This window comes from Bufo bufo, chromosome 3 (genome assembly GCF_905171765.1).
Source record: "Bufo bufo chromosome 3, aBufBuf1.1, whole genome shotgun sequence".
Taxonomy (NCBI): Eukaryota; Metazoa; Chordata; class Amphibia; order Anura; family Bufonidae; genus Bufo; species Bufo bufo.
The window spans coordinates 99,495,468-99,512,690 of NC_053391.1; the positions used below are offsets into that span (position 1 = coordinate 99,495,468).

Here is a 17,223-nt window from a genome sequence, read left to right on the forward strand (position 1 = left end):
GCCACCATTGAGTTACTTTGACCCCCGCACCCAGGAAGAGGAGAGAGGCACCACAGCACATATTCTGGCATCATATCAGCCACCACAGGAGAAGCCACCATTGAGTTACTTTGACCCCCGCACCCAGGAAGAGGAGAGAGGCACCACAGCACATATTCTGGCATCATATCAGCCACCACAGGAGAAGCCACCATTGAGTTACTTTGACCCCTGCACCCAGGAAGAGGAGAGAGGCCCCACAGCACATATTCTGGCATCATACTAACCACCACAGGAGAAGCCACCATTGAGTTACTTTGACCCCTGCACCCAGGAAGAGGAGAGACGCCCCACAGCACATATTCTGGCATCATATCAGCCACCACAGGAGAAGCCACCATTGAGTTACTTTGACCCCCGCACCCAGGAAGAGGAGAGAGGCACCACAGCACATATTCTGGCATCATATCAGCCACCACAGGAGAAGCCACCATTGAGTTACTTTGACCCCTGCACCCAGGAAGAGGAGAGAGGCCCCACAGCACATATTCTGGCATCATATCAGCCACCACAGGAGAAGCCACCATTGAGTTACTTTGACCCCCGCACCCAGGAAGAGGAGAGAGGCACCACAGCACATATTCTGGCATCATATCAGCCACCACAGGAGAAGCCACCATTGAGTTACTTTGACCCCTGCACCCAGGAAGAGGAGAGAGGCCCCACAGCACATATTCTGGCATCATATCAGCCACCACAGGAGAAGACACCATTGAGTTACTTTGACCCCTGCACCCAGGAAGAGGAGAGAGGCCCCACAGCACATATTCTGGCATCATACTAACCACCACAGGAGAAGCCACCATTGAGTTACTTTGACCCCTGCACCCAGGAAGAGGAGAGAGGCCCCACAGCACATATTCTGGCATCATATCAGCCACCACAGGAGAAGCCACCATTGAGTTACTTTGACCCCCGCACCCAGGAAGAGGAGAGAGGCACCACAGCACATATTCTGGCATCATATCAGCCACCACAGGAGAAGCCACCATTGAGTTACTTTGACCCCTGCACCCAGGAAGAGGAGAGAGGCCCCACAGCACATATTCTGGCATCATACTAACCACCACAGGAGAAGCCACCATTGAGTTACTTTGACCCCTGCACCCAGGAAGAGGAGAGAGGCCCCACAGCACATATTCTGGCATCATATCAGCCACCACAGGAGAAGCCACCATTGAGTTACTTTGACCCCCGCACCCAGGAAGAGGAGAGAGGCACCACAGCACATATTCTGGCATCATATCAGCCACCACAGGAGAAGCCACCATTGAGTTACTTTGACCCCCGCACCCAGGAAGAGGAGAGAGGCACCACAGCACATATTCAGGCATCATATCACACACCACAGGAGAAGGCCTCTTTCAGTGATTTAGGCCTTTGGACCCAGACAGAGGAGAGAGGCACCACAGCACATATTCTGGCATCATATCAGCCACCACAGGAGAAGCCACCATTGAGTTACTTTGACCCCTGCACCCAGGAAGAGGAGAGAGGCCCCACAGCACATATTCTGGCATCATATCAGCCACCACAGGAGAAGCCACCATTTAGTTACTTTGACCCCTGCACCCAGGAAGAGGAGAGAGGCACCACAGCACATATTCTGGCATCATATCAGCCACCACAGGAGAAGCCACCATTTAGTTACTTTGACCCCTTCACCCAAACAGAGGAGAGAGGTTCCACATCAGAGAATCAGGCATCATATCAACCACCACAGGAGTAGGCCACAATTTAGTTTATTTGACCCCTGCACCCAGGAAGAGGAGAGAGGCCCCACAGCACATATTCTGGCATCATATCACACACCACAGGAGAAGGCCTCTTTCAGTGATTTAGGCCTTTGGACCCAGACAGAGGAGAAAGGTCAGAGATTAGCTTCATATCCCCCAGCACAGCAGAAGACCGCTTTATTTGACTTAGGCCTCAGTACCTAGACAGAAGACAGAGGTAGCATGGCAGAGGTTATGGCTTCATGTCACCCGTTAGTTTAACCGGCCACTTTCATCTAGTTAGGCCCCGGCGCCCAGACAGAGAAGAGTTTCATTCAACTGTGGGTTTCATAAAATTTGTATCAAATAAAGAAGTGGCCCGTAGCACAACAAGACATGTTTTAGGCAGTTAATAAGGACTACTCTGCACAAGGGAGGGACAGGTCCTGTGGGATCCATGCCTGGTTCATCTTTATGAAGGTCAGCTTGTCCACGTTGGCTGTGGACAGGCGGCTGCGCTTGTCAGTAATGACGCCCCCTGCCGTGCTGAATACGCGTTCAGATAAAACGCTGGCCGCCGGGCAGGAAAGCACCTCCAAGGCATAACATGCTAACTCTGGCCACGTGGACAATTTCGAAACCCAGTAGTTGAATGGGGCCGAACCATCCGTCAGGATGTGGAGGGGTGTGCAGACATACTGTTCAACCATGTTAGTGAAATGCTGCCTCCTGCTAACACGTTCCGTATCAGGTGTCGGTGCAGATAGCTGTGGCGTGGAGACAAAACTTTTCCACATTTCTGCCATGCTAACCCTGCCCTCAGATGAGCTGGCCGTGACACAGCTGCGTTGGCGACCTCTTGCCACTCCTCTGCCTTCACCTTCCACCTGTTCCCCTGTGACATGTGGGAATGCTCTCAAGAGCGCCTCTATCAGCGTGCGCTTGTACTCGCGCATCTTACGGTCGCGCTCCAGTTCAGGAATTAAAGTGGGCACATTGTCTTTATACCGGGGATCCAGCAGGGTGGCCACCCAGTAGTCTGCACACGTTAAAACGTGGGCAACTCTGCTGTCGTTGCGCAGGCATTGGAGCATATATTCGCTCATGTGGGCCAGGCTACCCATGGGTAAGGACAAGCTGTCCTCTGTGGGAGGCGTATCGTCATCGTCCACCGTATCCCCCCAGCCACGCACCAGTGATGGGCCTGGGCTGCCACCCCGCTGTGAACTTGCGTCATCCTCGTCCCCCTCCACCTCCTCCTCCTCATCCTCCTCGTCCTCCAGTACAGTGCCTTGGCTGGCGACTTGTGAACCTGTCCTCTGCTGCTTAAACAAACCTCCCTCTGAGCCACTTCGAACAGACTGGCCCGAAAGTGTTAGAAACGAGCCCTCATCCTCCTCCTCCTCCTCCACCTGGGCCACCTCCTCTAACATCATTGCCCTAAGTGTTTTCTCAAGGAGACATAGAAGTGGTATTGTAACGCTGATAACAGTGTAATCGCCACTGGCCATGTTGGTGGAGTACTCGAAACAGCGCAGCAGGGCACACAGGTCTCGCATGGAGGCCCAATCATTGGTGGTGAAGTGGTGCTGTTCGGCAGTACGACTGACGCGAGCGTGCTGCAGCTGAAACTCCACTATGGCCTGCTGCTGCTCGCACAGTCTCTCCAGCATGTGCAAGGTGGAGTTCCACCGGGTGGGCACGTCGCATATGAGGCGGTGAGCGGGAAGGCCGAAGTTCCGCTGTAGCGCAGACAGGCGAGCAGCGGCAGGATGTGAACGGCGGAAGCGCGCACAGACGGCCCGCACTTTATGCAGCAGCTCTGACATGTTGGGGTAGTGGTGAATGAACCTCTGCACCACCAAGTTCAGCACATGCGCCAGGCAAGGGATGTGCGTCAAACCGGCTAGTCCCAGAGCTGCCACGAGATTTCGCCCATTATCGCATACCACCAGGCCTGGCTTGAGGCCCACCGGCAGAAACCACTCGTCGGTCTGTTGTTCAATACCCCGCCACAACTCCTTTGCGCTGTGGGGCCTGTCCCCCAAACATATGAGTTTCAGAATGGCCTGCTGACGTTTACCCCGGGCTGTGCTGAAGTTGGTGGTGAAGGTGTGTGGCTGACCGGATGAGCTGGTGGAAGCAGTGGAGGAGGAAGCCGAGTAGGAGGAGGAGGCTACAGGAGGCAGAGAATGATGCCCTGCGATCCTAGGGGGCGGAAGGACGTGCGCCAAGGAACTGTCCGCCGGGGGCCCAGCCGCCACTACATTCATCCAGTGTGCAGTTAGTGAGATATAGCGTCCCTGGCCGTGCTTACTGGTCCACGTATCTGTGGTTAGGTGGACCTTGCCACAAATGGCGTTGCGCAGTGCACACTTGATTTTATCGGACACTTGCATGTGCAGGGAAGGCACGGCTGTCTTGGAGAAGTAGTGGCGGCTGGGAACCACATACTGCGGGACAGCCATGGCCATCAGCTGTTTGAAGCTGTCTGTGTCCACCAGCCGGAATGACAGCATTTCAAAGGCCAGCAGTTTAGAAATGCTGGCGTTCAGGCCAAGGGCTCGAGGGTGACTCGGGGGGAATTTGCGCTTCCTCTCTAAGGTTTGAGATATTGAGAGCTGAACGCTGCTGTGTGATATAGTGGAGACGCTAGTTGACGGTGGCGGTGGTGGTGGTGTCGGTGGCACATCCTCTGTTTGCTGCTCGGCAGGTGGCAACATTCCTCTCGAGGCGGAAGCCGAGGCAGCAGCGGTAGAGGGAGCAGGGGGAGCCTCAGCGAGTGCCTGGTTTTTAAGGTGTGTACCCCACTGCAGTTCATGCTTTGCATGTAGATGCCTGGTCATGCAGGTTGTGCTGAGGTTCAGAACGTTAATGCCTCGCCTCAGGCTCTGATGGCAGAGCGTGCAAGTCACTCGGGTCTTGTCGGTAGGACATTGTTTAAAGAAGTACCATGCCAGGGAACTCTTTGAAGCTGCCTTTGTGGGGCTGGGTCCCTGTTGGCGATGTCCAGTAGCAGGCGAACTCTGGGGGCGGCGGCTCGTCTGCTTTGGCCCCCTGCTCCCTCTTTGGCTTCGCTGTTGTCTCGGTCTCACCACTACCTCTTCCTCTGAACTGTGAAAGTCATCGCCACGACCTTCAGTCCATGTGGGGTCTAAGACCTCATCGTCCTCTGCATCGTCTTCCACCCAGTCTCCCTCCCTGACCTCCTCCTGTTCAGTCTGCACACTGCAAAAAGACGCGGCAGTGGGCACCTGTGTTTCGTCATCATCAGAGAGTCGGTGACTCTGCTGTGGTGGTATTCCCATGTCCTCTTCATCTGGAGACATAAGTGGTTGTGCGTCAGTGCATGGTATGTCTTCCTCCACTGGGGAAGGGCTAGGTGGACGCCCCTGGGAAACCCTGGAAGCAGAGTCTTCAAACAGAAGAAGAGACTGCTGCATAACTTGTGGCTCAGACCGTTTCCCTGATATGCTTGGGGGTGATGTGACAGACTGATGGGCTTGGTTTTCAGGTGCCACCTGTGCGCTTTCCGCAGAAGACTGGGTGGAAGACCATGTGGTGAACGTGCTGGAAGCACTGTCGGCCACCCAATCGATTAATGCCTGTACCTGCTCAGGCCTTACCATCCTAAGAGCGGCATTGGGCCCCACGAGATATTGCGGTACATTCTGCCGGCTAGTTGAGGGAGTTCGTTCCCTACTGTGTGCGCCTGGGGCCGAACGGCCACGTCCTCTACCAGCAACAGAGGCTCCACGGACACCACCACGACCGCGTCCTCGTCCCTTAATAGTATTTTTCTTCATTGTTGCGATTCAACTCGCACCACAATGAAATATATTATTTTTTATAAGCAAAATCCCCTCACTGGAATACTTTCAGTCTTTTGACTGTATGGATTACAGATGGAATGACTGTTATATGTGAGTACCGCTTTCTTTGACAGATTCTAGTATGGTTACATATATGTTTTCCCAACCCCAGCACATTAGTTTGCTAATTCCAGATGTATGAAACGCAGGCCTAACTGTATCTAGTATATTGAACGCCAGATAAACTAACTTGGCCTTTTTTAAATAAAAAAAAAATTCCCTCACTGGAATACTTTCAGTCTTTTGACTGTATGGATTACAGATGGAATGACTGTTATATGTGAGTACCGCTTTCTTTGACAGATTCTAGTATGGTTACATATATGTTTTCCCAACCCCAGCACATTAGTTTGCTAATTCCAGATGTATGAAACGCAGGCCTAACTGTATCTAGTATATTGAACGCCAGATAAACTAACTTGGCCTTTTTTAAATAAAAAAAAAATTCCCTCACTGGAATACTTTCAGTCTTTTGACTGTATGGATTACAGATGGAATGACTGTTATATGTGAGTACCGCTTTCTTTGACAGATTCTAGTATGGGTACATATATGTTTTCCCAACCCCAGCACATTAGTTTGCTAATTCCAGATGTATGAAACGCAGGCCTAACTGTATCTAGTATATTGAACGCCAGATAAACTAACTTGGCCTTTTTTAAATAAAAAAAAAATTCCCTCACTGGAATACTTTCAGTCTTTTGACTGTATGGATTACAGATGGAATGACTGTTATATGTGAGTACCGCTTTCTTTGACAGATTCTAGTATGGTTACATATATGTTTTCCCAACCCCAGCACATTAGTTTGCTAATTCCAGATGTATGAAACGCAGGCCTAACTGTAGCTAGTATATTGAACGCCAGATAAACTAACTTGGCCTTTTTTAAATAAAAAAAAAATTCCCTCACTGGAATACTTTCAGTCTTTTGACTGTATGGATTACAGATGGAATGACTGTTATATGTGAGTACCGCTTTCTTTGACAGATTCTAGTATGGGTACATATATGTTTTCCCAACCCCAGCACATTAGTTTGCTAATTCCAGATGTATGAAACGCAGGCCTAACTGTATCTAGTATATTGAACGCCAGATAAACTAACTTGGCCTTTTTTAAATAAAAAAAAAATTCCCTCACTGGAATACTTTCAGTCTTTTGACTGTATGGATTACAGATGGAATGACTGTTATATGTGAGTACCGCTTTCTTTGACAGATTCTAGTATGGGTACATATATGTTTTCCCAACCCCAGCACATTAGTTTGCTAATTCCAGATGTATGAAACGCAGGCCTAACTGTATCTAGTATATTGAACGCCAGATAAACTAACTTGGCCTTTTTTAAATAAAAAAAATCCCCTCACTGGAATACTTTCAGTCTTTTGACTGTATGGATTACAGATGGAATGACTGTTATATGTGAGTACCGCTTTCTTTGACAGATTCTAGTATGGGTACATATATGTTTTCCCAACCCCAGCACATTAGTTTGCTAATTCCAGATGTATGAAACGCAGGCCTAACTGTATCTAGTATATTGAACGCCAGATAAACTAACTTGGCCTTTTTTAAATAAAAAAAAAATTCCCTCACTGGAATACTTTCAGTCTTTTGACTGTATGGATTACAGATGGAATGACTGTTATATGTGAGTACCGCTTTCTTTGACAGATTCTAGTATGGGTACATATATGTTTTCCCAACCCCAGCACATTAGTTTGCTAATTCCAGATGTATGAAACGCAGGCCTAACTGTATCTAGTATATTGAACGCCAGATAAACTAACTTGGCCTTTTTTAAATAAAAAAAATCCCCTCACTGGAATACTTTCAGTCTTTTGACTGTATGGATTACAGATGGAATGACTGTTATATGTGAGTACCGCTTTCTTTGACAGATTCTAGTATGGGTACATATATGTTTTCCCAACCCCAGCACATTAGTTTGCTAATTCCAGATGTATGAAACGCAGGCCTAACTGTATCTAGTATATTGAACGCCAGATAAACTAACTTGGCCTTTTTTAAATAAAAAAAATCCCCTCACTGGAATACTTTCAGTCTTTTGACTGTATGGATTACAGATGGAATGACTGTTATATGTGAGTACCGCTTTCTTTGACAGATTCTAGTATGGGTACATATATGTTTTCCCAACCCCAGCACATTAGTTTGCTAATTCCAGATGTATGAAACGCAGGCCTAACTGTATCTAGTATATTGAACGCCAGATAAACTAACTTGGCCTTTTTTAAATAAAAAAAATCCCCTCACTGGAATACTTTCAGTCTTTTGACTGTATGGATTACAGATGGAATGACTGTTATATGTGAGTACCGCTTTCTTTGACAGATTCTAGTATGGGTACATATATGTTTTCCCAACCCCAGCACATTAGTTTGCTAATTCCAGATGTATGAAACGCAGGCCTAACTGTATCTAGTATATTGAACGCCAGATAAACTAACTTGGCCTTTTTTAAATAAAAAAAATCCCCTCACTGGAATACTTTCAGTCTTTTGACTGTATGGATTACAGATGGAATGACTGTTATATGTGAGTACCGCTTTCTTTGACAGATTCTAGTATGGGTACATATATGTTTTCCCAACCCCAGCACATTAGTTTGCTAATTCCAGATGTATGAAACGCAGGCCTAACTGTATCTAGTATATTGAACGCCAGATAAACTAACTTGGCCTTTTTTAAATAAAAAAAATCCCCTCACTGGAATACTTTCAGTCTTTTGACTGTATGGATTACAGATGGAATGACTGTTATATGTGAGTACCGCTTTTTTTGACAGATTCTAGTATGGGTACATATATGTTTTCCCAACCCCAGCACATTAGTTTGCTAATTCCAGATGTATGAAACGCAGGCCTAACTGTATCTAGTATATTGAACGCCAGATAAACTAACTTGGCCTTTTTTAAATAAAAAAAATCCCCTCACTGGAATACTTTCAGTCTTTTGACTGTATGGATTACAGATGGAATGACTGTTATATGTGAGTACCGCTTTCTTTGACAGATTCTAGTATGGGTACATATATGTTTTCCCAACCCCAGCACATTAGTTTGCTAATTCCAGATGTATGAAACGCAGGCCTAACTGTATCTAGTATATTGAATGCCAGATAAACTAACTTGGCCTTTTTTAAATAAAAAAAAAATTCCCTCACTGGAATACTTTCAGTCTTTTGACTGTATGGATTACAGATGGAATGACTGTTATATGTGAGTACCGCTTTCTTTGACAGATTCTAGTATGGGTACATATATGTTTTCCCAACCCCAGCACATTAGTTTGCTAATTCCAGATGTATGAAACGCAGGCCTAACTGTATCTAGTATATTGAACGCCAGATAAACTAACTTGGCCTTTTTTAAATAAAAAAAATCCCCTCACTGGAATACTTTCAGTCTTTTGACTGTATGGATTACAGATGGAATGACTGTTATATGTGAGTACCGCTTTCTTTGACAGATTCTAGTATGGGTACATATATGTTTTCCCAACCCCAGCACATTAGTTTGCTAATTCCAGATGTATGAAACGCAGGCCTAACTGTATCTAGTATATTGAACGCCAGATAAACTAACTTGGCCTTTTTTAAATAAAAAAAATTCCCTCACTGGAATACTTTCAGTCTTTTGACTGTATGGATTACAGATGGAATGACTGTTATATGTGAGTACCGCTTTCTTTGACAGATTCTAGTATGGGTACATATATGTTTTCCCAACCCCAGCACATTAGTTTGCTAATTCCAGATGTATGAAACGCAGGCCTAACTGTATCTAGTATATTGAACGCCAGATAAACTAACTTGGCCTTTTTTAAATAAAAAAAATTCCCTCACTGGAATACTTTCAGTCTTTTGACTGTATGGATTACAGATGGAATGACTGTTATATGTGAGTACCGCTTTCTTTGACAGATTCTAGTATGGGTACATATATGTTTTCCCAACCCCAGCACATTAGTTTGCTAATTCCAGATGTATGAAACGCAGGCCTAACTGTATCTAGTATATTGAACGCCAGATAAACTAACTTGGCCTTTTTTAAATAAAAAAAAAATTCCCTCACTGGAATACTTTATGGCTTTTCACTGTATGGATTACAGGTGGACTGGTATTAGTAGGGGTGACACAAGCACACCCAAGTCCCTGATGTAGGATTTCTATGGCACAGACCACTATTACAAGTGATTAATGGACATTGGGAGAGATTGTGCTGCAGCACTAGTCCCAAGATGGCCGCCGCCTATCAGCCCAGTAACATGTGCCACAAAATGGTCTGCACAACCTTTAAAAAAAATAGCCTTGGACTGTGCTGCTAAATCGCTATTGGTCTGAATCCCAGGTGTAGATGTCTGACTTGTTTGGAGCTTTGGAATGCACACTGTGGCAGCTTCTGCTGCAGCACTACAAGTCGCAAAATGGCGGCCGGCGGTCAGCCCAGGTACATGTGGATGGAAAAATCACTCTGGCCACTCTAAAAATAGCCAATCCCTATCAAAAAAGCAGCTCAGCTGCAGTTGTTCAGATGAATCACAGGTGGAGGAGAGAAATTTGCTTCCAGTTATTCAATTATCCCTGCCTATTCTCGCCCTAGCATCAGCTGCGTCTATCCCTGTTCTATTCACATCGGGAGTGAGCACGTCCTGACGTGCGCACAAGCTTATAAAGAGGCTGAGTCACATGCTGCACTTGGCCAATCACAGCCTTGCCGAATAGTAGGCATGGCTGCGATGGCATCTTAGGGCAAGTAGTATGATGCATGTTGATTGGCTGCTTTGCAGCCTTTCAAAATGCGCCAAAATACATGCCGAACGACGAACCCGAACCCGAACTTTTACGAAAAAGTTCGGGTTCGGGTCCGTGTCACGAACACCCCAAAATTCGGTACGGACCCGAACTATGCTCGAACTGTTCGCTCAACACTACTGATTATCCATCAATTTTACCCGCAAAATTCTGTGGTCAATGGCTGTTACATATGAGCAGTGTTTTGGCTGCACGCAGATGTCGCACTGTGGTTTACATCCGAAAATTATGTTTATGTGACTGAGAAGTTTTGTGAACATTGAAAGGAGATTACAGGAAGGTGAGGAAGAAGATACGTTCCCCAGATAAACAGTACGATCTTTTCCAAGATTTTAGGAGTGCTCTTGGATTTTTCAATACTACATTCTTGGGAGCCACATCTGTGATTAAATATCACACTAATATTACTTCCTTTGGGACCAATAAGAAAAATTAAATTTAAGGTGATCGGAACTAGATTTGTTTTTTCTTTTCCTGTGTAAAAATCCATGTTTGTCTGCCGCCCACTGCTTTGTTGCAACTCCCTGGCTCTATTCACTGGACTTCTGGTCCCTGTCTGTCCAATTTCCGCATGGATCGTGTCACGTGCTCCATTGCAGCCAATGATTGGCCTCAGCGGTAATGTGTCCCCAAGATGCACATCATGTGACAGGACATGCTTCTTTGGGACATGACACCGCTGAGGCCAGTCACTGGCTGCAGTGGAGCACATGACCTAATCCGTGCAGAAGCTGACAGAAAAATGGAAAAAAATTAATTTATATAATTTTTTGTTATCATGGAACCCACCTGGTTTCCTGATAATGGAGATGTGAAGTGATGGCTGTGTAGATTTCGTCCTGTATTGACAGGGCCGGCGTCATAACCCGGCATCCCCGGGCAAGTGCCGGGGCCCAATGCTCCTGGGGGGGCCCACTGAGCTGCTATGAGCACTTCCATCAATACAGATGGGAGCTCTCACTGCTGTCCTTTCACATACGCAGTACCCCTCTGGTGGGCCCTCTGAGCTGCAGAGACTCAGGACACGCCCCCTCTACACAGGACACACGCTGCCTGAGGAGAGAGACCGCACGGCTGGAGCTGGAGCTGGAGCAGAGAAGTGTGAACACAGTCTGTAAGTCTGCACTGTGACTGTCTCTTCTCTGTGGGACAGAAGGAAAGGGGGGGACACTGCTGCTTCATTCTATTTAGTTGTGTTACTGTTTTATTAAGCTGATTGTCTCCATGACACCTGCCCCCCCCCCCCCCCCATATCCTGTCCTATATCACCCTTATGGAGCCCCTGCTGTCTCCTTTCCTCCCTCATGTATCCAGGGCTCCTGTCCCACCCTCCTATCTCCTATTGCTGCCCTGCACAGACCTCCTGCCACTACTTGTATGAATCCCCCTCAGAGCCCCTTCCACCTACTTGCTGTGTCCACCCCTCCTGTCCATCCAGGGCCCCGGGCCCCTGTCTCACTCCTCTGCCTCTCATTATGGTGGCATCTGAACCGCATTCACCATAAGGACCTTCTAACATCACGGGGTCATGTGACTGTGCCCCCCACCCCGTACTGTGCCCCTTTATACCCTGCATTGTGCCCTCTTACCACACTCTGTGCAGTGCCCATAGTCATTCCCTGTACTGTGCCCTCCTATACCCTTTTATCCGGGCACTGTATGGCGGTGTTATCACTATATGGCGGTGTTATCACTATATGGCGGTGTTATCACTATATGGCGGTGGTATCCAATAACTGGATGGCCATAACTGTATCCCTTTCTGCCCACACCACTTTTTTTAGACCTGGCATGAGCGGGAAAAGATACAGATTGCGGTGTTAAGGACCTTTGCGCCACATCTGTGTCAGAAATACGCCTAATATAGACGTATTTCTATATAATAAATGACCCCCTAATCGTATGATTATTCGGGGGGTGGGGCTAATATCTTTATATTATATAGATTCTAGTGTATTATACTGTGCCCTGTATTTCCCAGTAGAAAATGATCCTTGGGAAGCACAGTCCTCATCCCTGACCACCAGGACCAGGTAGCTCTGTCAGTACATGGCGTCCTCCCCTCTCCGCCATGCTGCTCCAATGTGTACTGGGGCTTATTCTGACACTAGGGCTGGGTTCACATCACATTTTTGCCATCCATTTAATGCATACTGAAAATGTATGCATTGACAGATGCCTCAGACTGATGCCGTACAGTGGCGTCCGTTCACCATACAGTTCCATGGTAAAAAAACATATACGTTAACGTCTGCATTTTTTACTTGACTCTGCAGGATACAAAAACGTGGAGTGCTGCACATGTGTATACATCAAACCGATAGGAAAAACGTAATGTGAACACACATTGGGGGGGAGAGGGGGGCGTACTAAATTTCGCTGTGGGGCCCAGTCAGTTCTAGCTCCATCACTGCACATCTCCTTCTCTCCTCCAGGCCTGGCTCACTGCTGCAGCGGGCCGCCGTAGAGAAGGAGCGCAGGGAGCTGCGGATAGTTATCGACAGGACCGCCAGCTCCCCTGCAATGATAGGTATGTGAGGGGGCCACTGGGGGGTCATTCATCACACTGTGAGGGTCCCTTACACAGTATAATGACTCCCACTGCCCCCCATTTAGTATAATGATCCCCATTGACCCTCCATTTAGCATAATGACCACCAGATCCCCCATTAAATATAATAACCCCTCGTGCCCCCTCCATACAGTATAACCCCCAGTGTGGGGGCGACTGGGGGTCATTATTCTGAATGGAGGGTCACTGTGGGGTCATTATACTGTGAGGGCCCTTTACATAGTATAATGACCCCCAGTGTCCCCCATTTAGTATAATGATCACCAATGACCCTCCATTCAGTATAATGACCTCCAGAGCCCCCTCCATACAGTATTCCCCCCGTGTGGGGGCTACTGGGGGTCATTCAGGGCCGGCTCCAGGTTCATGTGGGGAGCTGGGAGCTGCGGTTAGTGAATGACAGGACCACCAGCTCCCCTGCAATGATAGGTATGTGAGGGGGCCACTGGGGGGTCATTCATCACACTGTGAGGGTCCATTACACAGTATAATAACTCCCAGTGCCCCCCATTTAGTATAATGATCCCCATTGACCCTCCATTTAGCATAATGACCACCAGAGCCCCCAGTAAATATAATAACCCCTCGTGCCCCCTCCATACAGTATAACCCCCAGTGTGGGGGCGACTGGGGGTCATTATTCTGAATGGAGGGCCACTGTGGGGTCATTATACTGTGAGGGCCCTTTACATAGTATAATGACCCCCAGTGTCCCCCATTTAGTAATGATCACCAATGACCCTCCATTCAGTATAAATACCCCCAGAGCCCCCTCCATACAGTATTCCCCCAGTGTGGGGGCTACTGGGGGTCATTATTCTAAATGGGGGCGACTGGGGGTTATTATTCTGAATGCAGGGCCACAGGTGGTCATTATACAGTGGGGGGGGGGGGGAATTGGGGGTTCATTATACTGTGTGAAGGGCCACTAGTAGTCATTATACTGTATAGGGGCCACTGGAGGTCATTATACCGTGTAGGAGCCACAGGGGGACATGTCAATGTAAAAAAATGCCTCATGGGGGCCCACTGGGATTTATCGCCCAAGGGCCCACATGAACCTGGAGCCGGCCCTGTGTATTGACATGTGTTAGACGGATAGAGTGTCCACATTTAACCAATGTTCCTCTTTCACAAACAGTCGACGTCTTCCCACGGATTCGCCAGTAACTGTTACCATCGTCTGCGGCCGTAACTCCAGTCACCGACTGCTGCCCACTGCCTGGGGTGAGGAGATAAGGAACAATCACTTTGGACACCTAAAGCTTTTAGATGTAGAATAAAAAGGAGACAAAAACTGCGCCAGAAATGCGTTTCATGTGGTTCGGGCGTCGGAGGAATCTTTACTTGTTAGTTAGTTCAAGGTTCCTTACGTTGAGTCAGGGGTGATGTCAATTACCGTCTCTGCGGTTATGTCCGTAACTATGCGTGTTGATCAGCTGATATTTCCGATATGATGAGGTGTCTTTTTCAATATAAGGATCCCAACCGCTATACGCGTTTCAAAGTCTCTGACCTCTTCCTCAGTAGCTACGGTAATTGACATCACCCCTGACTCAACGTAAGGAACCTTGAACTAACTAACCAGTAAAGATTCCTCCGACGCCCGAACCACATGGAACGCTAGTAAGACGCAGGACGCCAGCTACACGTGGGGCGCACAGTAATAAGTTGTGAGCAGGTTCCAACTACCACGGGCTGATACGTACAAGCCGGACTTCAAATAGTGAGTACAATTGAACATTTACACTCACGGATATACCGCATAAGACTGTGAACTGTTCTTACCAATAATATAATATACGATTGAGACTCTGAAGCGCTAGGAACATAGGTTCAGCATTTATAAGGACACATGAGAATTTTTATATAAATTTTTAAATATGTTTTAGAGATATTGGATATATATCTGAAGTCATCAATTCCAACAAACCGCGATATTTCACAACAGACCGAGATATTTTGTATTTTATATATTTTATATACTGTCTATTTCTATTCTATTTATTGTAGGTATGTTATATTGTTATGAATTAATGACTATCTAATAAATAAGTTACAATAAATCAGACCTGATGTATAGCAACAGATATTGAGTGCCCACTATAAAACATATTTATCATTCTTAACCCCCTATTGTGGTCAGGGTGAACCACACTTTAGTTAGAGCACCTACCCTAGCAATCAGAAGGGTGAGCCACTATAAATCTATACTATTTATCTAGCTTTCCATGTATGACTGTGAATATAGAGATAGCGGGCATAGTTTCTTATTTTTTGGAGGATTTAAACGGAAGTATAAAAAGGTATACAAATGCATACCTACCAAGTGTATGCCAACAGTACAGTTTTGGCATACGTTTGGCTGTTTGTCTATGGGCACCTCTGCATAAACACATCCTTGGGCTCATGCACACGACCTTGCCCATATTGTGGCCCGCAAATAGTGGGTCCACAATATATGGGCACCGGCCGTGTGAAGATACAGTGAGATGCAGGATGGAGGCACGGATCAGAAGCCCACGGAAACACTGTGCAGTGCTTCCGTAGGTTTTCTGTCCGCGCCTCTACACTGCAAAAAAGTGAATAGGTGCGCATCTGCAGATGGCGGGCACATGGTGCCGTCTGCAGCACAGGCATGGCCGGCAGGCGGTTGTATGCATGAGCCCTTAGTGACAGGTATTTGGGCAAACAAATGTTTGGCATGTCTGGGAGCAGCTTATTCCCCTCTTCCATATGAAGTAAACATGTGTTATGGAATATAATGGACACTTGCTTGTCACTTACAAAATAGTGTCTGTCCGAGAGACAACCCCCAGTATGCATTCTATGATTGAAACTATTTGCAGCAAAGACGTTTTTCTGTATGGCATATACAGTATACAGTAATTACATAGAGCAAATTAGGCTGGGCATAACATTTTCAATAGATGGTTCCGCAAAAAACTGAACGGATACGGAAGACATACGGATGCATTTCCGTATGCATTCTGTTTTTTTTGCGGACCCATTGACTTTAATAGAGCCACGGAACATGATTTGCGGACAAATATAGGACATGTTCTATCTTTGCACGGAACGGAGATACGGAAACACTGAAACGGAATGTATACGGAGTACATTCCGTTTTTTTTGCGGATTCATTGAATTGAATGGTTCCGTATACGGACCGTATACGGAACGTAAAAAACGGCCCGCAAAACGGAAAAAAAAACGTAGTGTGAAAGAGGCCTTAAACTTATTTCCTGTTTACATTCCTTCTTGCTAAAAGACCAATCATGTGAGCCCACTCCTCCCACTAATATGGAAGGTATATAATGTGAAGCCCCCACCTAATAAATTAGAGTTATGCTTTGACCTTATCTAGAGTGTCAGTGTTATTTCTCTCGCCATGCATGCACGTATCTATTTATCTAATTTGGAGCAGTGTATCAACCTACCTGACCATTGATCAGAACCAGAACATTTTGGCGCCCGACGTGTGGGGCTCGAAGGTTGGACCCCCCTGATCTCCGTACCCCCGGAGAACAGACATAGTAGGGGCGCACCACCGGACACCGGGATCGCTACCCGTGATATGAGGTAAGAAAACTGAGTAATCTTGCCTATACTGTGTCCCCTGGTGTAGCCTCTTGTCATCTGTCTGAGGAAGGGGTGCGGTAGCAGTTGGGGTGCCTTTGAGGGCACGCAAGTAAGAACCCCACAGTAATTGATGAGATTTTGATACACTGTGTTTTATGTGTTGCGTTGCTCTGATTTCGTTATGACCTTGAGCACCTGTGTATAAACTACCGAGTTACAAGGAAGCCTACCTTATTAGCCTACATCGCGGTACAGCCAGAGGCATCCTCCTTTGTGCTTCAAGCTTTCAGGAATATCTGTCCTGCTCAATCTATCTCCTACAGTTCCTGGCCGAATTGGGCTGCAAAGTATCTCAAACAAAACTCCAATTGTGTTTACCCAAGGTAGTCTTTCTTGGACACTGTATTGCCCAAGGTAGTAAACTGCCGACCCTGGTTCCCCAATGCCTCAGTACTGATGCAGCCCCTATATTACTGTATTCCCCGAAATGCAACCTCTCCGTTCCAGTTAACATGGGAGACAAATGAGTCCTTTGACAAGTTGAAGACAGCAATTGCAACCGCTCCGGTCCTTGGGATTCCTAACTACAGCCTTCCCTTCAGGCT

General features: G+C 46.9%; 1 protein-coding gene across 1 annotated transcript in view; it reads right to left on the reverse strand.

The window, feature by feature from the left end:
- Positions 1 to 11,337, reverse strand: part of LOC120993636 (stromal cell-derived factor 2-like) — a 42,500-nt gene extending 31,163 nt beyond the window's left edge. Inside the window, exon 1 of the mRNA XM_040422113.1 lies at positions 11,254 to 11,337. Within this exon, the coding sequence (XP_040278047.1) occupies positions 11,254 to 11,337 (84 nt within the window). The remainder of the gene's footprint in view (positions 1 to 11,253) is intronic.
- Positions 11,338 to 17,223: the final 5,886 nt, after the last annotated feature.